The sequence below is a fragment of the Chaetodon trifascialis genome, chromosome 11 (assembly GCF_039877785.1).
Source record: "Chaetodon trifascialis isolate fChaTrf1 chromosome 11, fChaTrf1.hap1, whole genome shotgun sequence".
Classification (NCBI taxonomy): Eukaryota; Metazoa; Chordata; class Actinopteri; order Chaetodontiformes; family Chaetodontidae; genus Chaetodon; species Chaetodon trifascialis.
In genome coordinates, this window is record NC_092066.1 from 17039665 (window position 1) to 17067526 (window position 27862).

A 27862-nucleotide genomic window follows, 5' to 3' on the forward strand; every position below is an offset into this window, starting at 1 on the left:
CATGAACTTTTCATTATATCGCTGTCTGCTTCCTTTGTTTTGAGAGCCACTGGTGGTTTGTTGGTCAATTGGTTTGGTTTACATTTTATATTTCCACGACTTGGAGTAGCAGAAGTTGGACATTTAACCAAAATATTCAATACTTTTTACTATTTATTTGGTCTTTACAGCTCACTTGCTGACTAGTTTTAACATACCCTCAGTCACAGCGTGTGGTGCTAGTGTTAACACTGACTGAGGTTGGTGGGAAACATGTCCATGTCTCTGTCCATATCCCTGCAGAAGCAGCCTATGGGTTAGCCCACCCCTGGTTGGGAATCACTGGATTATTTTAAGAAATATTATCAGGTGCTGCTGGACCTTCTGTAACTGATGTAGGAAGACAATTCTGAGCATTTCATTTCTGCTGTATTTGATAATAATTTCACTGCCTTTGTAGATATCTGCTCTGTGCTGCAGTGTTGAGCTTCTCATGTTCTTGACTTTGTGTCATTGCTTCATTTAAAGTGTCACTTTCATAATACTGCAGAGGCCATTTTTGCTGCCAGCTAAACCTCAGGATATAATTGTCCTTTGTTTTATTCTTATATCCCTCTTTTCCATCTCACATGAAACTCTCTCCGAGCATTTGATTCACTCTGCTGTACATCTGCATTCATTCTTCCAACTTAAGAGTCTTTTGTTAATGGTATTGTGTTTTCTTTTGGCAGTCGTAAAGTTTGGGTTTAAAACTGTTAATAACAGTTTGGCTGTGCTGGCCCACTGTGAGCTTATATTATCCTCTTTTCTCTTAGAGTGTTAAAGCAGTTTGGTTACACTGCGAGTCCAATCACTGAGATTAAATTGGTCCATCAAAAGCAACTCTTTGAAAGATAAACGCTCGCGGCCAGGTTCATCCAGTGATTTGGATATGTGTCAGTGTATAGGATATCATAGACGCAGAGAGTTATTGTCTTCTTCTGCATAGAAAAAATAAAGCAGTTCTTTGAAAGCTCTTGATTGCCCTCTCCTCCTTGCTGCACTTTGCTTTTGTTTCATAAAGTAGGACTTCCTCTTCTCCCTCCTCTTCTCTGACACACAGCAGTAAGATCTCTCTTCACTGGTGCGGTGTGTAGAATTCCCTCATTAAAACACATTTGCAAACATTCAGACCCAATTTAAATTTCTGTATACTCTCATTCCCTCAGCGCCACTCTGAAGCAGTGTCACTCGGGCAGCTTGTGACATGAAACCTCTTGTTCTCAGATGCGTTAAAAACCACAAACTCTCCTTCTTTCCCTCTCCTCTCCTAAGGAGGTTAGAAATTAAGTGGCAAAAACAGCAAGGGACAGCCTGAGCATATGTGTGCACCCGCTTCAATATATTACAAATGTCTTCCACTTAGGCCTGTTTCAACCAGGGGCCTGATGTGGTTTTGATACAAGAGACAAGTACGGAAAAAGAGAGGGCCAGTTAAGGAGGGGAAACGGCCGGTGTTTGACAGGAGGCCTTTCTAAATCCCACACTCATCCATCATAAGTGGCATTTGTGCACTCTGAAGGCCCGATAATAGCCTTTTGCATTTTCACACTGTGCTTTGCCTTCTGGATTTGACGAGGGGGGGTGGGGAGTGCGGGATGAGGGACACACATATATTGTGTTTCATTCATCCCCCCCAACTCCTCATCATCCCACCCTCACTCCTTCAAGGCTGCTTCTCTTCTCTTCCCCTCTACATTTTGGGAAAATCACTCTCTGAATTGGAAAAGCGACCCCGGGGCCACAGGCGCAGGGTCCATGTTTCGTTTTTTTTTCCTTTGGATAATTGACTCTCCTTGCCTGGTAATTCATCGCTTGCATATGCCAGCTAATTCATCAGGAGAGGAGAAGCTGCCGACCTCACAACCTTGCATGCCCCTCCACCCCACCCACCCCAAACCCACCCCGTACACACACACATGCAATTCATATCCTAACACTTCTCACATCTCACCTTGCTAAATCGCACATATGCATGCACACGTACACAAACACACACACCATTCAGGGTTGAGTTTGCTCCCTCCACCAACACCACCACCGTCACCTCCACCCGCCCCAGAAGAGCCAGGAGCTTGGAATGAGAGGAGGGAACAAGCGGCAAGTTAGCGGATGAAAAACCTGAGATGATAGATGGGGCGCATTGTGGCATTATGAATGAATTATACCTCACAAATACCTTGAGCAGTGCAGACTGTCAGCCTGTATCTATACTAATCTGGGAGAAAATATAGCTGTTTCCACATTAAAGGGGGCTGGCAAAGAACGGGCTGCAGAATTAATTGAGCAATCAGGCCATTAGAGAGAAACATCATACTGAGCGCCGCTTCTGATGTAGCAACATTTATCACTGCTGACCAGGAAGCTGCTTCCATTCCTCTGTGTTTTTTTCTTCTTTTCTCTCTCGCTCTCTCTAATGTGGCCCTATCTTCAGACAGATTAGGATTATCGTGACAAGACAAAGGTATCTTTTGTCTTTTTCCATAGCCATGTCAGCGCCTGCTGCATTTATCACGGTTGTCACACAGTCTTAAGGCTTTCAGCTTGCACACCTTGTCCCATTTTTCTCCCAGTGGTGGGTCCGTGTTAAATTTGCAAAGAAAAGTACATTATTGGAAAATGTCCCCAGATAAATTGTAGGCCTGTCAGATACACAAGCGTTTGTTTGCTCTTTTTTTTTTTCAGTTTCAGTTCAGTTTTATGTTTATCAGGTGGATCTTGAGAAAATATGATTCCGATTTTTCTTCCTCAAAGTCACTGTGACGTTTTAACTTAGTATTAGGTTTTGGGAGATGTTAATATTGTAGGTGCTCAGTGATATTTGAAATATAACATGAAGGTCAACAGACAGAACAGAAGAAAAGTGAAAGAAGAAAGAAAATTTGCTATGGAGTCAAATAAACAGTGTCTACCACTTCAGACATTTTGAACACACACAGCCACCTCAGTTTTGTGTATTAAATGCTACAGATTGACTGACAGTCTGTAAAAAGATAAAAGTCAGGGCAATATTGGACTTTTTTTTGCCCAAATGAGAAATCCACATTTCACATTGATACAGAAAAATACAGTAGATTTTTATAAATTCATCTTCCTGATGAAGAATTGCTTATTTGAATTTATGGATGCATGTTATTATTATTATTATTATTATTATTATTATTATTATTATTATTATTATTATTATTATTATTATTATCCCATTACTTCTCATTCTCAAGCAGCATTACATAGTATACACAGTATACTACACAGTATACCATATACTGTTGATCAATGCCAGATGTTGACCAAATGCAGTCAATGCAGGTATTTGAAGCCATACACGATGACACTGGCTGAATCTCCTGGGGATTGTTAATGATGCTGTGACATCGTCATTATTGTATCATGTTTACTGAGGTGTACTGCAAAGCACTAGCGGGTGTTGTCTCTCTCTCTCTCTCTCTCTCTCTCTCTCTCTCTCTCTCTTTGTTTGTTTGTTTGTTTGTTTTGTCTTGTTTTGTTTTGTTTTGCTGCTTCCTTTGTCCCTCTGGCACAATGAAAGCAAAGTGCCAACAGTCTATTAATATCTGGATGCAGAGGTGGTGTGTGTTACGTTGTGTGTGTCTCTCTATGAATTCATGCACTGCAGGTGCATGTTGGTGAAGTGGATCCTTTGAAAAGAATGAAATGAAAGTAAAAACAAAGTAAAATGTGTGCATTTTTCACCAAACACTAAGATACTGTGTGTGTGTGTGTGTGTGTGTGTGTGTGTGTGTGTGTGTGTGTGTGTGTGTGTGTGTGTGTGTGTGTGTGTGTGTGTGTTGGTTTATCCCTTGAGCCTTTTTAAATGTCTGTCCATGTGCCAAACAATGTCTGAGAGCGACGGTGAATTAACACAGCAGACTTTCTGCACCTCCAATCAAAATAAACCCACGTATAAACACACAAAACTACACACTGTGATCCAGTGATGTACATAATAAGACATGTCTCCTCACAGCTGCTGACTGGATGGGACAGTTGTCTTGGTGATCTAATATCTAACTTCTACCCCCCTCTGCTGGACAAATCAGAGAATTGTGCCAAGATCGTCCTAAAACCTGCAGTTAAAACTTCATACTTATTTACTTTAATTACTTGGTTTATTCATTCATATTTACTGAAGGTGAATTAAGATACAGAGATTTCTGAGCAGATCTTCTCTGTCTGGCATAAACATATACATTAAAAATACTCACACACACTGTAGCACACATGCATTTGACCACATACAATAATGTAAAATAAAATTCAATTAATTGTTACAGATTGAAATAGGCTGCTAATCATTTCAAAGTGTGTGAAACTGTCAGAAGAAAATTCTTGTGCAGTATTTCATATTGTGCTTTGGGAAAACTATTATGCCTAATTCACATATAGACATGTTTTTTTGTTTTAAAACGGGTTTTTCCTCCTTCAATCTGAACAGAAAATCCCACCCACACAAGAAGTGTTTCAAATAAAATCTTCATCCATATGAAAGCTCAAAAAAACAAATGCAAGTACAGCCAAGAGCGCGTCAAACCCACAGGCAGCGACACAACCCTAAAAAAAACTGTTACCAGCAGGCTACCTGCAACTAGAGGTCTGATATTCACTGTAGTGAAAGAGATGCAATCGTAAATGTTGCTCACCATATGTACCCGTCCAATACAAACAGACTGCAAAAATGGCAAAAAAAAGATCAATGGCAAACACAAAAAGAGGGAGAAAGGAAGTTAGACATCGACAGAGTGGAGATCTTCTTTCTTTTGAGATAGAAAATCTTATCTGTTCGATTCAAAGTGTATGACCACACGTTACTGTAATTCCACTATTTTTGGTGGATACAAAAAACAAACCAGAACAGTCCTGTCTGCTCGACAGCATTACTACAGTTAAACTAAACGAATAAACAAACAAACATACCTAGCTCGAAATACTGGTTTTCACCCTGATGGTAAGTTGCTCTACATTCTAAATTACACTTTTCTGATGAAGGATGGTGTTATGTCATCTTGATGTTCGTACACAACACGGAAACAAGACAGACAAATAAATCATGCAACTAAAGGGTCACAGAAACAAACACACATGATTGTGGTCACTGTTGCTCTGAAAAAGTATTCCAATGCAAGTTTATTAATGAGATTACAAAATGAGAACAATGATTATATTCATGATTATTGTCACACATTTATAAAACTCCTTAACAAACTCAAGACTACATGTACATTTTGTCCATATTTGTCAGCAATTATAAAGTTTCTGATTACTGAATATTTCAGCAGCAAAGCAGTTCATGTTTCATTTGTTCTACAAGCCAGTAGCTGCACCCTGCAATAAAATAATTAGGATTGCCAAACTTTAAAGCCACTTTTGTAGTTTTTAACCGTGGCTAAATGCTTAATGCATGTATTTCTGTACCCATATTATATACCCATATTAAAGACTCCTTTAGTTTTAAACGCACAATCCATGTTATAATACCCAACACCAAAATAGACAACTGATTAATACCATCCAAACTGATTACTTAGTCTTTTGATATACTGACTCCCTCTGGGAACAACTAAATCTAAGTTATTGCTTTTTGATGCTGATAAATGTTTGGATGTTTACATCCAGGGTTTTTTTTAACATGGCTGTAAACAAAGTATGAAAAGAAACCCCCCACCAAAAAAGTTTTTCTCCTGCAGTAAAACTCAAAAGGTTTGCATGAGAATTAACTTGAAATCCAGGTTTTTAAAGTTAAATGTGTAATATAAGAGAATATATTAATAGATTGGAGCTTTGTAGTTATTATCCAACATATAAACAATGAATGCAGAAGCAAAGTTACTTCATATCACACATGTTGTGACACTTCTCTGTATTTAGCCAAGCACTGTACTCATCAGGTCTTCTGGGGTGCAAAACAGTTTCCGTGAAGATGAAGAAAAATAAGTATTACTGCCTGTTGTCTTTTCAGTATTGCTGCTCATACAGTATGTGTAACAATGTGTAACATCCTGCCATATCTCAGGCCTACAGAACTCCAAAATGAAGAACTTGAACTTTTATGAAATGTCAGAGTAAGCATTACATCACATATTCTGGCCTCCCTTCAGGAACTCCATGCTAAAGCATTACTGCAAGTCATTACATGGGCACGCATTGTCCTATCTATGCAATTTGATGATCCTTTATGGATCCTCTCAGATCATGGGATACTGGTTATGTTAATGTCTCACTGTTCAAATTGCCTTTATGAACATTATCAGCACAGAAATTTTGAGGACCATTAAAGTCCTGAAAGAAAAGTCAAATTATTCAGTCCCAAACACCAATCACCACATCACTGTGGTCCATTAAACTCAGAGCATCTTATCGATAATGTCTCTATTACAGGTGACTCACCCTCAGAACTGGCATTTTATGGTTTTTCAGTTAAAGCACACAGCTCTGTATTGGACAGAGGTGTTTCAGGGTGAAGAGTCGTCTCTGCTGATGCATTACGCAGGTCATCTGCTGGAGTGCATAAAGTTCTCAGTCTCTGGAAAAAGACCAAAGTTGCCACTCAGTTTGTGTTCAGATCACTTGTACTGTAACAGACCTCAAAGTATGAAGTATAAGAAAGTATTCTAACATCACATTTACACTAGTTGTAGAAGTTGTGTACCAGTGAAAAGGAGGCACATTCTGTATTTGTGGTTTAGGAGCAAATACCAAATTCTTTGGTATAACGTTAATGTGTGAATTCTGCAGCAACAACACTCTCTCCAGCAGCTAACACCTCATGACAATGCTGTCAATGACGAGGAAATCAGCCACATTAAAACCACATTCATCAGGGGACAGAACTGCTTCGAATAATCTCCAGCTACACTGTGTATTCAACATCAATAACAAATTACTGTTTTCAAAATAGAAAACATTACACTTCATAACATATTGTAACCTTTTTATAACATAAAACAGGGTCCTCAACTACATACAAGAACTTTTTAAGTACATTTATTTAGGACTAATTAGCCTAGAATTGTTTAATAATTTCACTTTTTTACAAAATGTATGTTATTTTTCAGTGATGCCTCTTGCATCTTAAGACAAGCTTTGTGATTCTCCCTGACAATCAGTTGGGCGGGTGAACTATGAAATACGGACTTGACAACCATCAATCTCAGGACAGACTGGACCTTTTCCACCAGAGAATAACAATGGATGTGGACATTTCCTGATTCATTAACATTCTGCTTGCTGGATAAGAACATGGCGAGCAGGATGTGACCCATGGGCTGGGTCCAGATTGACTTGCTGGGTCCAGACACTGAGAAACCCTGCTCCAGGTGAGCTTCGGTACCTGCCCTCAGGCAGGTGTGGGTTGGGACTTAAATAGACCACTTTGTTGCATGTAGACTTGGTCACAGACAGGTCAAAGAATTGACCTTTTAAGGCAAACGTTACATGGGGTACAGTGTGCTGTCAGTAGACACACTTACCTGCATCACTGTTCCTGGGGTCACTGCCATACGGTAGAAAAAACACAGATGACTCAGGAGAACTGAAGAGAGAGCAAGAAATATCCCAATGGCATATCCCCACCAGGGGTACTGGTAGGTGTTGTTGTATTTCAGAGGGGTGAACATCATCAGGGAGACAAGCAATATTACCTATTAAAGAAGAGACATACAGGTATTGTCACATGAACAGCATAGATTTTCATCAGCACATAGCTTTATACATCTGGACACTACAGCACACCGTACATTTACTTACAGCACAGACCAATGGTGTGAAGAACCTCCAACAATATTTCATGTAAGAAGAGGGGTAGTAGCCAATCATGTCCTTTATCTTGTTGTAATAACGATCAGCACCTTGCAGACAGAGAACCATATTAGCCAGATCAACTTTTAAAGCACCAGATCAAGCACTGGACATTCAGCTACTGTTTGAGGATATTTAACAATACAACAGGAATTATTAGTGCAGTGCAGAGGAGAAACATTTGCAAAGTGAGTCACGTGATCAAATATCAACCCAGAGCTTTCTTTTTAACATAATGTGCGATACTGTGATGAAAACAGCTCTGAGAGCTCCTCTGAACAAAGTCTAAGTCTTATCTGAATTGCCAAAAAGTGGCACAGTTATTAATTATAACATTGTTTAAAGTGTTACTGATACTTTAAAGTTTTTTTTGCTTGTTTAATATTTTTATTAAGAAAAAATGGCACATGAGAAAAAGCAGTGTCACATAAACATTGAGAACCATAGTTAAACAAGAAGCAACAGTAATATTATCAATAATTTGTGCTTCTCAATGGAGTAAATGAGAAACAAGCCATGTTTTCCATATTATTTGAGGGTCAAACACACAAGAACAGAGTAAGCCAACAAAATAATAATAATAATAATAATAATAATAATAATAATAATAATAATAATAATAATAATAATAATAATAATAATTAGTGCTGTCAGTCGATTAAAAAAAATAATCTAATTAATTACAGGATTTGTAATTAATTAATCTAATTAACCGCATTTTAATCTCATATCTGCTAAAGGTCCCCAAATAAAGAATTTGAATTCTAGGACATTACAATTCACTGACATTCACATTACAGCTGGTGAATTCTTTTCATCACTGTAGTTCTCGACGGTAGCTGGAAATTAGAGTCAGATGACGCTATATGAAACGCCTCTTTTAAGCCCTCGTCTTCCACGATTGAAATCGGCCTGCAATCAGCAGCAACCCACTTTGCGATTGAGTTTGTCAGTTTTTCTGTCGTGGCTTTGCTCATTCATTTTCCTAACTCAGCAAGTGTGGGTTGGCGGAGTGAGCTCACGGTAGCACTAGCGGCACTAGCAGCAACTACATGTTTAGCATTTAAATGATAATTCAGGCTGGAGCTGCTACGGTGATAGGAAAATTCTTTTTTACACAAGGTACAAATCACTGCATTCTTGTTAATAGTCCTGTCTTTGTTCTTTTTATAAATAAACTTGCCGTTCAAAGGTCCAAGCAGGCTTGCCTCGCTCGCATCCATGTCTGTTGTCACCCTGCTTTTGACTAGTGGCGCAGGTAGGATGCGACCTGCCACTGCAGCCTACGGGTCACTCAAAGGGCCAAATTTAAAATACTTGCGCATTGACTTGCCACTCATGTAGGGCTGGGCGATATGGCTGAAAACTCTATTGCGATATAAGTGTTTTATATTGGTCATATCGATAATTATTGATTTTTTTATGACCTATTTAAAATAAGGACCAGGAGAAAAATACATTCAATTTAAACATTTTTATTTTAAATTGAACCTTCCTCTGATTATAATCCCCTCAGCTATAAAGGCAGATAGGAAATGTCAACACAACCATGAAAAACACTCAAATAATAAATGTAAAAAAAAGTGTAAAAATGTAAACAGAGAGAAACCTGGGAACTTTTTTTCTGCAGGTTTAGTGCAGAAAGTTCACAAGCTGATTCACCTTCTGGTGAATAAAATGTTTTCAGATATGTGCAGTGTTTTGGAAACATAGCAGAAACTGAGGTGGACTTGACTGAATTATAAAACCAGCCTAGACACATGAACAACTTTAGTCACTCTTGTTATTCTAAACAAACATGAACTATTCAATTATATTTTTATTGCAAGTGTGTTTTTTTGTTGTTGTTTTTTTAAAAGCACGTGTAAGAGGTGTTTATAACCTGGCTTCTCCACAGTGCTCAGTGAAGCATGTCTTTAGCTATATGATATGCCGCTGCCTCCGTTACGTCTTCGTGCCTTTTAGATGATTTGTCATCAGTCACTGAAACAGATACCTCTGCATGGTGGTCAGCTGCTTGTGCGGTGGTGCTGTGGTTGGCGGACGTTGTCGAATAGGCTGCGCTCCAAAGAGTGAGCGCAGCTAAGGTGGTTAAACAAGTTTGTGGTGTTACCGGTCTTGGTGGGGACGACAGTCTTGCATAAGTTACACACCACATCGGTCTGACTACGGTCTGACTTATAAAATCCAAAAAACTCCATAGCTGACTTTCCCTGTTCTATCGACGATTTCTTCGCTCGCTGCAGCGCTCACTTTCTATTTCTCATCTCACTCCTCACTGAGCAACAAACACGTGACAACGACATGGCGCAACCGAACTTGATAATGTTACATGATTGGCGTGTTAGCGTGTCTCTCTCACTGATTAGTGATTACTCCCTACGTTGCTTGGTTACCTGAGAGCGAGAGCCTTTGTTCATGCAACCAACCTCGCTTCGCAACTTTAGGTTTCTTCCGACGAAGAAAAAAAAAATTATCAAGTGTTTATCGCTATTGTTTTTATCGCCCAGCCTTACACTCATGATTAATTGCGTTAATTTTTATAGCGCGTTAATTTGCAGCGTAATTAATTAATCTAATTAACGCGTTAAACTGACAGCCCTAATAATAATAATAATAACAATAATAATAATAATGTTAGAGCCATTTTTTCTTGTGTGTTGTTCCTGGTTGCCCCAGTAGGTGGCGCATGTAGACAATGGCTCATGTAATCTATAAGAAGAAGAAGAGTTAATTGCTTGACAAGAGTGCTGCTGACTGGGAGAGGAACACAGTTTTTCGACCGCCGTTAGTGGCCTAACTTTGAGTCCTTTGTGTTTATTTTGCATACAAGTTATGAAAGATAAGTGTGTGTAGATTAATCAAGTGTATTGTCAATGGGATAGGTGACTGTAAAATAAATACGTCTTGAACACGAATGGACATTGGATTCTTTGGAAATGCCACCGACGACGTGTCAACTACAAGTTCCCGGTAGCAGCCTCCTAGTGGCTTAGGTTTTTTTTGTTTTCGTCGAAAGATCAAGTCACTACAAATAATAATAATGAGTAAAAGGAAAAGAAAAAAAGGGTAGAAAAGAAAAAAGGGAGAAAGAGAAGAGGGGGGCATCAGTCCATTAGGAGACAGAGATTGGAGAGAGTTGATGAATGTTAAAAAGGATTGCCACTTAGTGTAAAACTTTTCAGAATTACCTCTCACTGAATATTTAATCTTCTCTAGCTTTAGAAAGGACATAACATCCCTGAGCCACTGAGTACTAGGGAGAGACATGAATAGACATTGAAAGTATTTTTGACATAGTATCAACGTAGCTCTGCCAAAAGCTAGATGATACTGGACAAGAATAGAACATATGAGTTAGGTTGCAGGATGAAGCATGACATTTGTCACAACTGTCAATGACAGTACTGGGATAAATTTGTGACAAACGGGCCTTGGAAAAATGAACCCTAAAAAAAACCTTAAATTGTATGAATGTGAGGCGAGCACAAGTTGAACTCGTATGGATTTTATTAAGAGCAGCATCCTCCAGTCCTCCAGGTTCAACCCTAATTCACCCTCCCAGTCAGCCTTGACTTTTGTGGCTGTTGAACTGTCATAAGACAGGAATTTGTTGTAGACCTTTGAGATGAATGATTTTTGAAGGGGGTCAAAACTGAGAAATTCATCCCACCAGTGACTCGAAGGTGAGGAGGGAAATGTCGGAAACAAAGATTTAACACAATGTCTGATTTGAAAATAACGAAACAGATAAGAAGGTGGGAGCTGGAATTTGCTTGATAAATCTGCAAAGCTACTGAAAATACCATCCTTATACAGGTCTTTTTCAATTTTTCAAGCCTTGGTCATGCCATATGGAAAAAGTGGAATCTGTTAAGGCAGGTTGAAATAAATGAGCTGAGGTAGATGCAGAAATAAATTTAAAATGCCGCCTGAATTGGTACCAGATTTTAAGAGTAGAACTTACCACTACATTATGTGTAAAGCCAGAGGGGTTGATTGGAATAGAAGATAACAAAGATGACGAAATGCATGACCGTATCTCTAGTCTACACCATAAGGGATCTGTTCATTTAAAGCAGAAAGAAATTTTGTGGATATGTGTTGCCCAATAGTACAGTTGAGGATTCGGGAGAGACAATCCGCCACGGAATTTGCACCTTTGAAGTACTTATTTGCGGATTCTAGGTGCCTTTCCGCACCATAAAAAGGAGGAAATATCTTGATCAATTGTTTTGAAAAAACGTTTTGGCAAGAATAGGGGGAGACATTGAAATATAAACAGGAACTTAGGCAAAATGTTCATTTTAACTGCATTAATTCTCCCAATTAGTGACAAGGGTAAACTTCTCCATCTCTGAAGGTCAGACTTAATTTTAGACAGCAAAGGGGAAAAATTGGCAGAAGAAAGAGAGGTTAATATTCTAGTTACATTAATCCCCAGACACCTAAAACCAGCAGGGCTCAACTTAAAGGGGATATCGGACTGATTAAGTTGTAAAGCTGGAGCATTGATGGGATAACATTCACTATTGGAAATGTTTACTTTATAACCTGAAAATGAGCCAAATCTCTGAAGGAAGGATAAGATTGGTGGTATGGAATTGGTCGGATCTGACACATACAACAATAAATCATCAGCATAGAGTGATAACTTAAATTCCATTTCCAATCGTGATATGTCAGTAAAAATGAAAGAGAGCCTCAGATAAATTGACAAAGGTTCTATCGCTAAAGCAAACAACAAGGGCAATAAAGGACATCCCTGTCAGGTGCCACGAGACAGTGTGAAAAAACTAGATTGAATGACATTGGTGGAGATACAAGCTTGTGGGGCAGTGTAAAGGAGACGTATCCATGAAATAAAAACATTTCCCAGCCCAAATTTGCCTAACACAGTAAGCAAGTAGTCCTACTCAACCCTGTTGAAGGCTTTTTCAGCGTCAACTAAAATCACTACTTTGGGAGCAGTTGTGGTTGATTTAGAATAGATAATATTTAACAGAGTATGTACATTGTAGAATAACTGCCAGCCGTTTATAAATCCAGTTTGCTCATCCGAAATTAGACTAGGTAGAATGCTTTCCAAACGAAGGGCCAGAGCCTTAGCATGGATCTTAACATCCAATTAGGGAGACAGGTCTGTAAGAGCTGCATAGTTTTGGGTCCTTGTCCTTTTTCAAAAGTAAACTTATGGAAGCTTGTCTTAAAGTAGCGGGGAGAGAACCTTGCTGCAGAGATTCATTATATACGGAATGCAATAATGGGGCCAATTTGGTTTGAAAACTTTTAAAAAATTCAACTGGAAACCCATCAGTACCAGGAGCTTTATTATTTTGTATGCTTTTCGTAGCTAGGATGATTTCTTCTACAGTTAGTGGTAAATCGAGTTCTTTAGCAACGTCTGAATTTAAGACAGGGAAATTTAGACTATCCAAGAACAAATTAATTTCACTTGTGTCAGACGGAGATTCAGACTTATATAGAGAAGAATAAAATGAACAAAAGAGTTAATGGTGGTAGGATCTGTATGTAATGTGCCTGATGAATCTTTTATCTGAGGAATAAAGCGTGAAGCAGTTTGGCAACGTAGCTGGTGCGCAAGGAGCTGGCTAGCCTTATCACCATGCTCATAATATGAAGAGCGTGAACGCAAATAAGGCACTCTGCGTCACTAGTTGTAATGAGATCAAATGGCTAGTTGTTGATCCAATTTGCTAATGTTAGTAGAGAGCTCTTGTAGTTTTAGTTTGCGGGTTTTATTCAAATGTGCTGAATAAGAGATAATCTGACCGCATAGGTATGCTTTTAACGATTCCCACAGCAGTGAGTAAAAAATAGGCTCTATGTCTTTAGAATATACAGTCTTAATGGTGGTTTGTTTAATATACTGTACTTTTAAATGCACATTATTGAAAGCATATGTGTCACTTCCATGTATGATTTCCCTTAAATGAAATTATTTTGTTGCTCACCAAATATCCACCCCACACAAATGGCTTCCAAAATGGCAAAAAACATGATGGGTATTCCAGTGCAAGCGTAGTAGTCAAACAGCAGAAATACATAAAGTCCTCCCTACGGCACATAACAGAAAAGAGATGGGTAGAGAAACAAATAAAAAAGTTTTGTTGAAAAGCAAACCATATTTGACACAAAGAATGAGACTGATAGACAGACAGGTACAGTATTTCTTCACAGTTTTAATTTCACAGGTTAAACAAATGAACTCTTACCTCAGTCACCATGAGGAGGCCAACAAAGAAGGATACAACACAGAGGAGCAGCAGAAGTAGTTTACGTCGATGACCAGTCAAAAAGAAAGATGGATACATGTCTGATATGGATGTCACCAAGCCTTCCAGACCCACAAACTGGGGGCAAAAGATTAGTGGTTCCTGTTATCATATTTTACTTTTAGTGCATTGATGCTTACAATTAAGTCATTTAGCCACTATGAGGTCTGAAGTCCAAGGAAGTCTTATAACAGTATATTTATTTGAAATATGGCTGAATGGTAACACTTTACTTCACTGTCCACTCCAAGGAAGATTATCATAATGAAGAAGAAGACAGCCCAGAGTTGAGGTAAAGGCATCATGGCCACTGCCCGAGGATACGCAATGAAGGCCAGGCCAGGACCTGCAAGGGGTCCAAAACAGGGTAGGCATTAGTACTCTTACAGGTCTGTGTCTGTGGTAATAGGTTGATTTTGATGCAAGATCAGACTAAGATTTTTATGTAGAACCTGCAAAGATTGAATCCTGAGATGGTGAGTAATTAAAACTAAAGCTCTCTTAATTTTGTTTTCTTGTTTGGACTAATTTCGTTGAATTTGACCTTTGCCTGTCTCACCATCCTGTAAGCCTTTCATCAATTCCCCTTTTGCAAATAAATCATATGAAATGCAATGAAAGATTGGCATATTTCTTAAAATGCTTTTTGAAGAAATCTCTCTTTTTTTGTAAAGCAAGTGCTGTTTTGAGAAGAAGCTCTGAAAGACTGTACCTTACCTCCCAGCATCAAACAGCAGACAAAGTTGGCAACTAGCTAATTAGTGGATTAGGTAGATTTGCAGCTAAACAGCAAGATATAGGGGATAGTCCACTATGAGTAAAACAGCTCATATCTCATATCATATCTGTATGTGTAAATCAGTAACTGTCTGCCAAACAAAATTTAAAGGGTGATAACATGTCAGTGTTGTGTTTACAGTCTGTTTCTGCAATCAGCTATTGCAGGTTTAAAGTTGGGGTATGGGTTTAAGTGAGGTATTTAGGTTAGGGTGGAATGAGAGGATGGCCTTGTTCATCACAATTTGAGGACCCAGCATCTGGCAGCCCTCAGCACTGTAACGACCTACTTGCAATGTAGGGATTAGAATCCAAATTTTCATTCGACAAGTTTTTATTGTTTAACATAGGGTTAAGATGTTGGGAGTAATTCAGTGCAAGTTGTTTATTTTTAATATGCACAAGCAAAACATGTTTAAAAATGATTGAATTTTTTTTACTGGAGAGCCATAAAGCTAATATATAACACTATGTTTGCCTGCAAACCGTCCCAAACCTGATTCAGCCACAGCTGAGATGTCAACACCCAGCTCATACGACATGAAGCCAAGGACGGAGAAGACTGCAAGACCGGCTACGATGCTGGTTAAGCTGTTAAGTGCGCACAAGGTAAATGTGTCTCTGGAATTAGAAAAGATGATTATGTACTGTATCTTGCATCACACAAACTGGTAAAGGCATAAAAAGTAAGCTAATAGAAAACAGTTCTTTTCCTTACCTGTAGCAGTTGTTGTTGTATTTGTTGTAGCTTCCCATAGCTGGCAAACAGCCTAAGCAGACAGCATTTGAGAATAATATCTGGCTCCCAGCTTCCATCCACACCTTGAAACAGTTAAATGAGGTGCCATATGCCTTTAAATATTTATTTGATGTTTATACTTTTCAGCATGTGTGGCATTAATGTTTACTTGATACTAAAGTTATGAACAGGTGTGTACCAAGTATTAACAATGATGTCCAGCCCAAGTCCCCTGGAACCTCGCTGAGCTGTGACTTGATTATGGCCTAGTTGCCACACCTGACATTGTGGGACATGACACACACCAGTTCAACGGAAGAGGAAGTCCCTAATGCACATGCTTTCAACTGGTATGACCTGTATACATTGACTCATCGCTCACACATACACCTCACCTGAGGATCAGTCAGACGGGTCAGATCAGGAGAAAGATAAAATCGAATTCCATCTACAGCTCCTGGCAATGTCAGACCACGGATCAGCAATGCAATCAGCATCACGCAGGGAAAAGTGGCTGTGACGTAGGCAACCTGAGAGTGAAGCATCAATACATACTGCCTTCATTAGTGGTCAGTTTTGACATCAAGGTTTTTAGGATTATGTGAAATAAAAGTACTGACAAAAAAAACGCACTGAGGGCTTTTGAGGGCACCTGAATTTTCATGACTAGAATAAGTGTATAAATCACACCTTTCCTGATGTCTTGACTCCATTCCAGATACAGAAATAACAGATGACCCAGCTTAGCAGAAGACATCCAGCCAGGTCCCAGCGGATGCTACCCAGCTCCTCAATTCCACCAGACAAACCCAGGACTCTCCTCCTGTGCGCAGAAAGGAAATCCTGTCAAGACACATGTTTATGACTCTATAATAATTTCAGTGATATGAGCTGTGTTGTGACGCATTGCAAATTAATGCATTACAGCAACTCTTGTTACTTATGGCAATAGCTTAATAGGTCAAGTTTCTTCACGTTAAGACATTCTCACTACTTCCCTTTTGCCAAGTAGAAAGACAAGAATATTTTAGTAAACTGTAACCTCTGCTCCAGTTCAAATGTTCTGTCCACTGTGAAAAACAAAAATTCTGACCTTTCTATGCACCTGGATGAGAAATGTGCTTGCAAGAAGCAAACCTATTTGCTCAGCTCCCCGGGAACAAGCCATTCCACCCAAGCAACCTAGACTGGATTTAAATCATTGGGTTTTGACACCTTTGACCCAGGCTCAACAGCCAGACCACAGTGCTGGGTCAGCACTTGAGAATCAGTCACATCAATCACAATCGTCTTGGACAGTGCAAAGCTCAGTATGCTGTTACTGTGTCCCTGCAATATAGTGCTGGGGTGAACTTGTTTTGGTGGAACATGTGCATGTGGGGAGGTGAGCCATGGCATTAAAATGGCTAAATCCCTGCAAATCCCTGGGAAAGGTGTTTGTACCGTTACCAACCAGTTTAGGATTAAGGCAACCTGAGACTTTTAGCATGTGCGTTGTTAGCTAGGAGGAAGCAAGCAAGAATTCAAGAAGTCCAAGAACAGGTGATGTCCAGGAAAAAAAATGAATGGTCCAAAAAACACTCAAAAAGGCTGCATCACTTGACACACACCACACAACACCTATGACCAGTGAATCATAAGAAGGCAGCTGGTTAGCAAGATACCGATTTCATGATAATGATTTCCATCACTGCCCATGGACTTCATTTGTGTTAACTGACAGGTATGCATTGGTCACTAGCCAAATTTTATGAATTTCTCAAAACTTAGCTGCAGTTACTTTTTAATGAGGTAACTAGTAACTGACTATTAATTTTTATTTTGCAGTCATCTGCACAACACTGAATACTTACTGCCAGAATTCTAAAACCGAAGACGTTCCATTTTCATTGATATGGCCATGAAGTGAATAATTCTGACCGTCAGTACAGTTCTCTGGCATTGGACAAGTGAAAAGAAACAAGTTAGATTGGGTAGAAATTTTTTTGTTTTTTTTTTAGAAATTTTCTATTTCCATTCATTGTAATTCTATACCTCTATAAGGTCATGGCACCAACATAATGCAGATGTGTACCTGTGTTCCAGGTGTTGTTACAGCTGGTCCAGGGAAGCACAGTGTGGAAAGAGAAGAAGAGGTAGCGGAAGGCCCAAGCCAGGATGACAATATAATACATCATCATGTAAAGCATTATCGTTTCATTGCTGTAGCCTAAACCTGTTGAAAATAATATGACCAAATTTCAACATCAGGTTCACACAAGTAACATATCAAATATTGCAAATACTACATCCACTGTGTTGAATCTGTAGCTAAATTAGTGGTACCTTCAAATAAAGGACATATTTTCCTCCAGCATGTTATTCCACCCTGACCAGTTAACTGTCCCAGAGACACCTCCAGGAAGAAGAGGGGGATTCCACAAGTGAACAGGATAAAAAAATAAGGAATGAAGAAAACCCCTAGAGAGAAGAATTTAGCAAATTAATTAAATTAATGAAAAAAATACAAATCCAAAATGTCAGTGACCTAATACAATTCTTCCAGTCTGTTCTACCTGACTTTTATCTAACTTTCTGCTTGTACAATACAGCTAAACTTTTTTTTTTTAAAACATTTTATTTGCAGGAGTTTTTGCATACACAATTAAACAAGGTAGACACAGCATGTTAAAAACAGGTTGACAAAAAACAACAAAAAAGGACATAGCCCGTGCCCACCCCCAGCCAACTAAGAGAGAAAAAGAGTGGAGGGCGATAATAACAGGATACAATTATAAATAAATAAAACATGGATACGGTAATAATCTCAATGAAGTTTTTTCAAGCTAAACTGTTTCAATGGAAAAGGATACAAAGGAGTATCTTACAAAGTAGGGACTGTTCCTTCGGTCCTTCGTGTGTTGGAACACAGGGTTCAATGTTCTAAAAGATTTCTGAAGATTGTCAGACAGGTCATATCATAGTGTCTCTACATGTAAAACTCCCATCAGTTATCTCGGTCTCAAACTGGTGTACAGAGTCAGATTTCCAGTTTCAAAATACATTTCTTACCATGCCATCCACCAAGACTGTGCTAGCACTGTGGTCTAAATTCTGTACAGCTGAGGAGTACTCAAGTGAAGCAGTTGCAGAGTAAGGGATTAAAGTAAGTTTAAAAACAGTAGAGCAGGCTGCCATTGAAATTTGAGACACCAAAAATTCTGAAGTTTAAGACAAATCTGAAATGATGAGCAAGCATGCCCTTAGCACCTGTGTACCTATCACATAAAGGTGAGAGAGATGGAAAAGGTTTGTGGAGATTAGCCTTGGGATAGTGTAGTCTAGTGTGGATTACTTTAAGATGAAGGAGTTGGAGTCTTGCCTTAATAGACCAGGACTTTATTCAGTAAAGTGCTTCTGTAACCCAGTGGTTATCTAGCCAGCCTGTTATTCAGTGTTAATAGGTACACTGTCTCTTTAAGAGTCACAACAGTAAGCTCTGCTTTACGGTTGTAGAGCAGCGATCTCAGAGCAGGAGAGTTTGCGGGTTGCACTTGAATAATACTGAGAGGGGAGAAGACATGGCCGAGCTGTAGCCAGTCTTTACTAGCCGTCTTTCACATCAAGTCACCACTTATACTTTTTTCCTGCTAGCGTGGGTGAACCAGAGTCAGGCAGAGACCGCTGTGTCCCGGGACTTGTCGCCAGCCATCATCCAGCTCTGCTTGTGGACAACTTGAGTATCAGAAAAAAAAACTTTCTTTCTATAGAGCTCTATAGTATTTCTTTTGGGTACCCAAATTTTGTTTCCTTCGCTGTAAGTTTCTTATTTCTTTCCTCCTGGACTAAGAAATACCAAATTGCGGATCACCACAATTTGTGGAGAGGATTGACTGTTCATTACTCAAGAATAAGGGACTGATTACTTTTGATGAACACTGCAAAGAGACTGAAAAAAAGGACTACACAAGGTTTTGAGTTGTGATATTTCATTTATATTGTTGGCAACTATTTGTGTTGCGGGACTAAGTCAAATCAATATTGAAGCTGAAGAGAATTTCTATATATATTTTTTGTGTGTGTGTGTGCTTGTGTCACTACAATGAAAGAACATATTTTGAGTTAAATGAACAGACACTGATTTAAAGGGAAGGTACGTTCCAGTCCATAAAATTTATTTTATTTTATTTTATTGGACTTAGGTAGCATACTACTACCAGACCCAGAATAAATTCCTGCTGAGTACATTTGAATCTGATCTCATCTTTGTTGTTACTGAAAGAGGGACAAATTGGTACTTGGTTACATAAGGGAAAAAATGGCGCCCGAACAGGGACTGGAGCGTGTCTAACCTTTCTTCATTTTCCTCCGTAGTATTTCTTATGTAAGAGTCTGTGCCAAAGTCAGCAAACAGAATGGCACTATGTGAAATGTATGGGTTTGACCCCGAATGTTCAGTTGTGATCAAGGGAATCAGGGCAGATGTTAACCTGAACACTGTAAAGAAAGCATCAGCACCTTGATGATCGTTCTGATACCATTTTGTGTCAGTTTACTGAGACTGTAACTCCAATGCTTCTGGAAGGGGGACATTCAAATGATGATGGTTCTTATTGGGAGGTTGTTTTGGTAGAGGAATATTGCACAGAAAGTGTAGATGAGCCAGCACCTGCTGAATAACTAGCTCCCCTTGCCCGTATAATTGATGATATGACAGTCACTTTTCAAGAGCAGATCAGTGAGTTGGCTGTCACCTATAATGTCAACCCTACTACTTTGAGCCAGAGTGCAGCAAGTTACATATGTGGAAAAATGGACAGTAACAAGAGCCATGCAACATCAACCCCTGCCCCTCGCCTCAAACCACAGCTTCCCTCTGACCCTTTATCTGAGGCCACTAATGCTACCGCCCACGTCTCAGGTCATGCACAGCCCCCCAAAAGTGACTCCTCCCTCACTATCCCTGTACCTGCAGATGTTCAACGTGTTGTTGTTGAACACATTGTAAAACACGACTCACACCCATATGCTCCCACTCTCAAAGAGCCACGCCCCTTTTCAGGCAACTTCCCAAAACCGCCCTCTGAAGTTGACTACAATGTGTGGAGGCTTCGTGCAAAACAAGTGCTAAATGACAGTACTCTCTCTGAAGGGCAGCAGCGTCGTGCGCTACTTGATAGTCTACATATGCCTGCTTTGAATGTGGCTCTTGGCATTGGCCCTCAAGCGCCCCCACATGCCTACTTACAGGAATTGGACAATGCTTATGGTACTGTCACAGGAGAGGAGGAACTGTACATTCAATTCTTGGAAACACACCAGAACTCATGAGAAAGAGTGTCAGTTAAAGGAAGTACGGAGAAAGCGACACATGGGAGTCACATCGACAAAGGTTCACACCAAGACCCTGGTGACTATGGGTGAGTCCGAGGTCACCAGCGGTAATGTCTCGAAGGTCCCAGATGTTGCCATAAGAGAGCAACTAGAGGAAAGAATCAGACAGTTAGAAGCTGAGCTCAAGAAAAATTCATCCTCTCAAACTACACAGCGTCCCAGATATGTGAAAGATGGGCAGAAACACTCAAACAAATCTAAGAACACTAATACAACTCTGCCAACCCCATTGCTGCCTATAGAACAACGCACAAAAATCAGGAAGTTCTGTTACAATTGTGGAGAGGACTCTCATATGCTGCCACAATGTACTAACCCACTTAATGCTGTTTTGGTGCAGAGGAAATTGTGCGAGAGACATAACAGCAGACAGGGCCAGCAACAAATTGCCCCCCAGTCTAACTTACCTTTAAACATGTAGGAGCTCCTGCTAGGGAACAAGCAGGAGCTCAAGGCCCAACTAGTTCCACCTGCGCTAACCACATTAGGTCTGAGCCCCCACAATCACAGGCAGACATCGCTCAAATCCCTGCTGGTCTGGTTGGAGAACCCTGCGAGAGTGAAGGTTGGATGGATGGAGTTCATTGTCACTGTTTGCTGGATTCTGGAGCACAGGTCACTATTGTATCTCAGTCATTCTACTCCCAACATTTATCCCATAGACAGCTATACACCATAGGGAAAGTACTTGACATTGAGGGAGGAGCAGGACAACAGGTCCCATATTTAGGGTACATTGAAGTGGAGCTCCAGTTTCCCAAACATGCCTGTGGTACCGACAAATGTGTTTCAGCCCTAGTATTAGTGGGGCCAGACCAGTCATACAATGAGAAGGTCCCTCTCCTCGTTGGAACTAATGTTTTATGTCCTTTGGTACTAGACTGCACAAAGAGAGGTGGAACACAGTTTCTTAAGACCCTACCAATCCAGGCTAGCTGGGCAATAGCATACTCACAATATGGCAAAAGCACAAAACCCCAAACAGAGAGTGCTTATGTTCTTCATGTGACACTCAGCAGCAAAGTACCAGTGCGGTTAAAACAGGGTGAGACAGGGGTATTAAAGGGTATCTGTCACACCAAGCCCAGAGGTGATCAGTTTCAAGCTCTTGTCAGTGGCTCAGAGGAGTTCTTCACTCCTGGAGGTTTGATAATCTACGACCAGATTACCAGAGGCTAGATTAGAGCATGACATCACTTTGCACCCAAAAACTGTCATTGCAGAATGTTCTCCCATTGACTGGGCCGTACCAGTTGTGCCCTCCACACCTAAGGCTTCACCAGATGCTAAAACCCTACAGGCACACACTCTCTCAGTCTCTCCCACTAAAGAGTCCCCACAGACTAGTGAGACCCTGGAGCTTGACTTTGGCGATAGCCCCATATCAACACAGCTTAAAGAACACATACAGACTAGGGTGGATAATGAAGTGCCAAATGCATTCTCTAGACATGAACTTGATGTTGGTAGCGTATCCGGAGTCACTCATCGTATTGAGTTAGAGCCACATGTCCCATTGAAAGAAAGAACACGGCGTGTCTCACCAGCAGATTTCAATGACCTAAAAAGGCATTTGCAGGACCTTTTGGCAGCAGGCATTATTGAAGAATCCACTAGTCCTTATGCCTCTCCAATAGTGCTCGTTCGAAAGAAAAATGGGGACCTGAGAATGGTTGTAGACTATCGAAGACTGAACAACCTCACTAAAAAGGACGCATATCCTTTACCTCGTATTGAGGAGACTTTCACATTGCTTTTGAGGTTCAAAATGGTTCACTGTGCTCGACCTTAAAAGTGGGTATTATCATCTGGAGGTGGAGCCATCTGATCGCCCTAAGACAGCATTCACAACCCCCTTTGGTACGTGGCAATTCCGGAGGATGGCCCAGGGCCTGACCAATTCACCTGCAACCTTCCAGCGGACAATGGAGAAGGTAATGGCTGGACTAAACCTTCAGGAAGTCGTTGCTTTCCTTGACAATCTAATAGTCTTTTCAGACTCGCTGGAGCAACACGAGGAAAGGTTGATGAAAGTACTGAAACGCATTGCAGACTTTGGGTTGAAATTATCCCCAGGTAAATGCAAATTTTTCCAGACAAAAGTAAAATATCTCGGACATGTAATATCTGCTCAGGGAATTCAGCCAGATCCTGATAAAGTAGCAGCCATCAGGGAATGGCCACGCCCTCAGACTGTTAGAGAACTGAGATCATTTCTGGGTTTCACCGGATATTACCGGAGATTTGTCCGTGATTATTCCAAAATCGTCAGGCCCCTCAATGACCTCTTAAAAGGAGAGTTCGCTCCCAGACACAAAGGTCAGAGCCACTGGAAAAGATCCAAGTCCCCTTCTCTCACAAGCGTTTGGAGCAGTAGCTGCCAGGAAGCATTTGAGCTTATCATTGAAAAACTGACGTCAGCTCCGGTACTTGGTTTTGCAGACTGGCGATTGCCTTATGTGGTACATACCGACGCCAGCACCACAGGGTTAGGCGCAGTCTTATACCAGGTCCAAGAGGGTCAGCCTCAAGTGGTGGCCTATGCTAGCCGTGGGCTCTCCAAAAGCGAGAAAAACTACCCTGCCCATAAGTTAGAATTTCTCGCACTTAAATGGGCAGTAAGTGAGAAATTTAATGATTACTTGTATGGGGCTACCTTTAAGGTGTTGACTGATAACAACCCTTTAACCTATGTGCTCACAAGTGCCAAGCTGGATGCCACAAGCACATGTGGCTCGCTGCCCTATCAGTCTACAACTTTGATATTCACTACAAATCCGGCCAGCTTAATGTGGATGCAGATGGATTGTCACGACGTCCTCAGGAGGACCCACATGAGGATGAGGAGTCAGTGGAGTTGGGCAAAAAGATATCCAGTCTCATGGGCTGTGCCAGTCTGTCTCCTGAGGAGTTCCATGTCTTTGGGGAAGAGGCAGTGGGCACTCTGTGTATGCGTCATGGTGTTAAAGTCCTTGCAATCTCAGATGAGAGTACAGAGTATGACTGTGAGATACCCGCCATTGAAACCCTCTTATGTAGTGAAAGTGCTGTCCCTGACAACCTGGACGAGCCGCCCCAATGGCCAGGTCAGCCAACACTCCCAGGGATGTCTACAGGTGACTGGCAGCAGGTACAGAGAGAGGATGAAAATCTGGCCCGTATCAAAGAAATCTTAATCTGTGATATAGACAGTGACACAATAGACAAACGGCTTGAACAGCCGGAGGTGGTGCTATTCCTCCAAGAGAGATCAAAACTAGTCCTTGTTGATGACGTGCTGTACCGTAAGATTTTCAATCAGAGAGGTGAAGCTTTCCTTCAACTTGTCATGCCCAGTTGTCTTAGAGAGCAAGCTTTCCAAGGTGTTCACGATGAGACAGGGCATATGGGCATTGAGAGGACCTTGGAACTAGCCAGAGCTAGATTTTACTGGCCGAAGATGGCTCAGTATATTGAGGAAAAATGCAAAACCTGCGAGAGGTGTGTGAGGAGAAAGTCCAGAGCACAAAGGGCAGCCAAACTAGTCAATATCCAAGTTAGCGGCCCCCTTGAACTCATTTGTATTGATTTTCTGTCCCTAGAACCGGACTCCAGAGACACCCGAAACATACTGGTCATAACCGACCATTTTACTAAATATGCCCAAGCATACCCGACAAGAGATCAGACAGCTAAGACTGTCGCCCTAGTGCTGTGGGAAAATTTCATCAGTCATTATGGTTTTCCTCGCAGAATACACAGTGATCAAGGTGCGTGTTTTGAGTCAGAACTAGTGACAGAGTTGTGTAGACTTTCTGGGGTGAAATCCCGCACAACGCCATACCACCCGAGAGGTAACCCTGTAGAAAGATTTAACAGGACTCTGCTCAACCTCTTGGGAACTCTGGAGGACAAGAAAAAGGATGAGTGGAGGAAGTATGTCCGGCCCTTGGTGCATGCATATAATTGTACCAGGAATGACTCAACTGGAGAGGCTCCGTTTCTTTTGATGTTTGGAAGAGAGCCCCGCCTTCCTATCGACCTCTGTTTTGGCATTAGCCCACATGGCCACAATCCTACCACACATTCACATTATGTGCGGGAGCTCAAAAAGAGACTCAGACATGCATACCAGCTAGCCTCTGGTAATGCAGAGAAAAGGCAGCTACTGAACAAAAGACGCTGGGATGCCAAAGTGACTGCTCTGCCTCTCAAAGTCGGAGACAGAGTTCTGGTAAGAAACTTGAGCCTAAGAAAGAAACACAAAATTTCGGATCGGTGGGAAACCGTTGTTCACATTGTCGTCAGACAGCCTGATGCTGATACTATGTGGTAAAGCCTGAGGATGGAGGGGGCAAGGACAGAGTCCTGCATCGTGACATGTTGCTTCCTTGTGGATTCCTGCCTGCAAATTTGGATGTACAGAGTGACAGTGTGGCTGATGTGGTAACTAGCCATGTCTCTGGAGCAGCTGATGAGGAGCAGGAAGTCCAAGAATCCTTATATACAAGTGTTGTGGAGGCAGGAGAGGACGGGGAACTTTCAACTTTGAGGGAGGAGTAGAACTGGGAAGCTGACTATATATCAGTTCAAGTTCCTGAGAATGATACATTGGAGACACAAAGTGGACCTCAGTCGCAAAGTTCTCTGAATCCTGGTGCCCCTGAGTTTAGTTCAGATCACTCTGGGTTGTCAGAACTTAAAAACTCTCCATCCCAAACACAGAGTAGGTCACAGAGGAGGCGAGCTCCCCCAGCTTACCTCGGTGACTACCAGCTTGGTTCCAGGTTTACCTGTAGGCAGCACAGTGTTAGTCCACTAGCACATCAAACACTGCTGTATAGCTTTTTAATAACTTTGCAGGAGCAGGTTTTAGGATTAATGCATTTCCTGGAGAGACAGACTGCCGAGGACATCAGTTTTTAAGGGGGGGAGGATGTAACCCAGTGGTTATCTAGCCAGCCTGTTATTCAGCGTTAATAGGTACACTGTCTCTTTAAGAGTCACAACAGTAAGCTCTGCTTTACGGTTGTAGAGCAGCGATCTCAGAGCAGGAGAGTTCGCGGGTTGCACTTGAATAATACTGAGAGGGGAGAAGATATGGCCAAGCTGTAGCCAGTCTTTACTAGCCATCTTTCACATCAAGTCACCACTTATACTTTTTTCCTGCTAGGTGAGCACATATATTGATGTTATGTGATTGTGCTTATGTTGTTAAAAGAGGTTGCTGGGGTATGTGTAAACATGAATGCGTAAATGTGCATTTTTGATGTTAGACGCTAATCGCGAGCTAACCGCTAATTCAGAGCTGAGAGCTAACAACAAACAGGCTTGTAAACGAGTCACTGTAATGATTTAGTTGCTTATGAGTGTTTAATATTGTAAACACTGTACAGAGTTGAAAACTTTTGCACTTGAATAATACTGAGAGGGGAGAAGACATGGCCGAGCTGTAGCCAGTCTTTACTAACCGTCTTTCACATCAAGTCACCACTTATACTTTTTTCCTGCTAGCGTGGGTGAACCAGAGTCAGGCAGAGACCGCTGTGTCCCGGGACTTGTCGCCAGCCATCATTCAGCTCTGCTCATGGACAACTTGAGTATCAGAAAAAAAAACCTTTCTTTCTATAGAGCTCTATAGTATTTCTTTTGGGTACCCAAATTTTGTTTCCTTCGCTGGGAGTTTCTTATTTCTTTCCTCCTGGACTAAGAAATACCAAATTGCGGATCACCACAATTTGTGGAGAGGATTGACTGTTCATTACTCAAGAATAAGAGACTGATTACTTTTGATAAACACTGCAAAGAGACTGAAAAAAAGGACTACACAAGGTTTTGAGTTGTGATATTTCATTTATATTGTTGGCAACTATTTGTGTTGCGGGACTAAGTCAAATCATTTATATTGAAGCTGAAGAGAATTTATATATATATATATATATATATATATATATATTTTTTTTTTTTTTGTGTGTGCTTGTGTCACTACAATGAAAGAACATATTTTGAGTTAAACGAACAGACACTGATTTAAAGGGAAGGTACGTTCCAGTCCATAAAATTTATTTTATTTTGTTTTATTGGACTTAGGTAGCATACTACTACCAGACCCAGAATAAATTCCTGCTGAGTACATTTGAATCTGATCTCATCTTTGTTGTTATTGAAAGAGGGACAAATTGGTACTTGGTTACACTTCCTCCTGTGTATAATCAACAGTTTCAATAGGCATCTCTTTTTCCCTATGCTTGTTTTATTTTGGATGTGGAACTGTCTAGTCTGCTTGTGCAGATGTCAAGAAACTTTGAAATTAAATGTCTTGCTTCTGGTTTAGCACCATGTTCACTGTGACAAGCCTGTTCAGATGTTTTGTGATTATTCTCACTGTCAGTCAGCGGAAATGTTTATATTCATTAATGTTATTAGTTATTACAAACCAGTGCCAGGGTGCTGAGTGTTGTTGTGGTTGGTGAGAAGGACGGGGAGGTGGGTCCAGTGAATAACAATCACAACAACTAAATATCAATTTTAACATGAGAACCTTATTGTAAACAAAGTTACATTTACTGTAAACCTGAGTTATCAGCTCTAGAAAAAGATGTGAACTTCATCCTGTGCGTTGTAGCACTTGGTTCTGTAGCAAGACTGTTAATGTGCTTACCTCCTCCATTTCTGAAGCACAGGTATGGAAATCTCCAAACATTGCCCAGACCAATGATTTCTCCACTTAATGCCAAAATGAACTCCCTCTTGTTGGCCCACTGGTCTCTCTTAGCACACGGTGGAGGAGCATGGCTTGGACTGCTGTCATCTTTCTTCAGATTCCTCTCCTGGGTACTTGAAGGCTCCATCAAAACAGGTCAGCTGT

At 40.7% G+C, this 27862-nt stretch overlaps 1 protein-coding gene across 1 annotated transcript; it reads right to left on the minus strand.

Moving 5' to 3' along the window:
- Positions 1-6436: 6436 nt before the first annotated feature.
- LOC139338516 (sodium- and chloride-dependent GABA transporter 2-like) lies at positions 6437-27845 on the minus strand. Its single transcript, XM_070973591.1, has 14 exons — positions 27656-27845; positions 17968-18102; positions 17717-17857; positions 17496-17577; positions 16333-16465; positions 16038-16172; positions 15622-15725; positions 15400-15524; positions 14360-14472; positions 14067-14204; positions 13806-13908; positions 7780-7880; positions 7503-7673; positions 6437-6556 (listed from the first exon to the last, which is right to left on the minus strand). Exons 1-14 carry the CDS (start codon positions 27843-27845, stop codon positions 6437-6439), a joined length of 1791 nt encoding a protein of 596 aa, XP_070829692.1.
- Between the last annotated feature and the right edge of the window lie 17 nt (positions 27846-27862).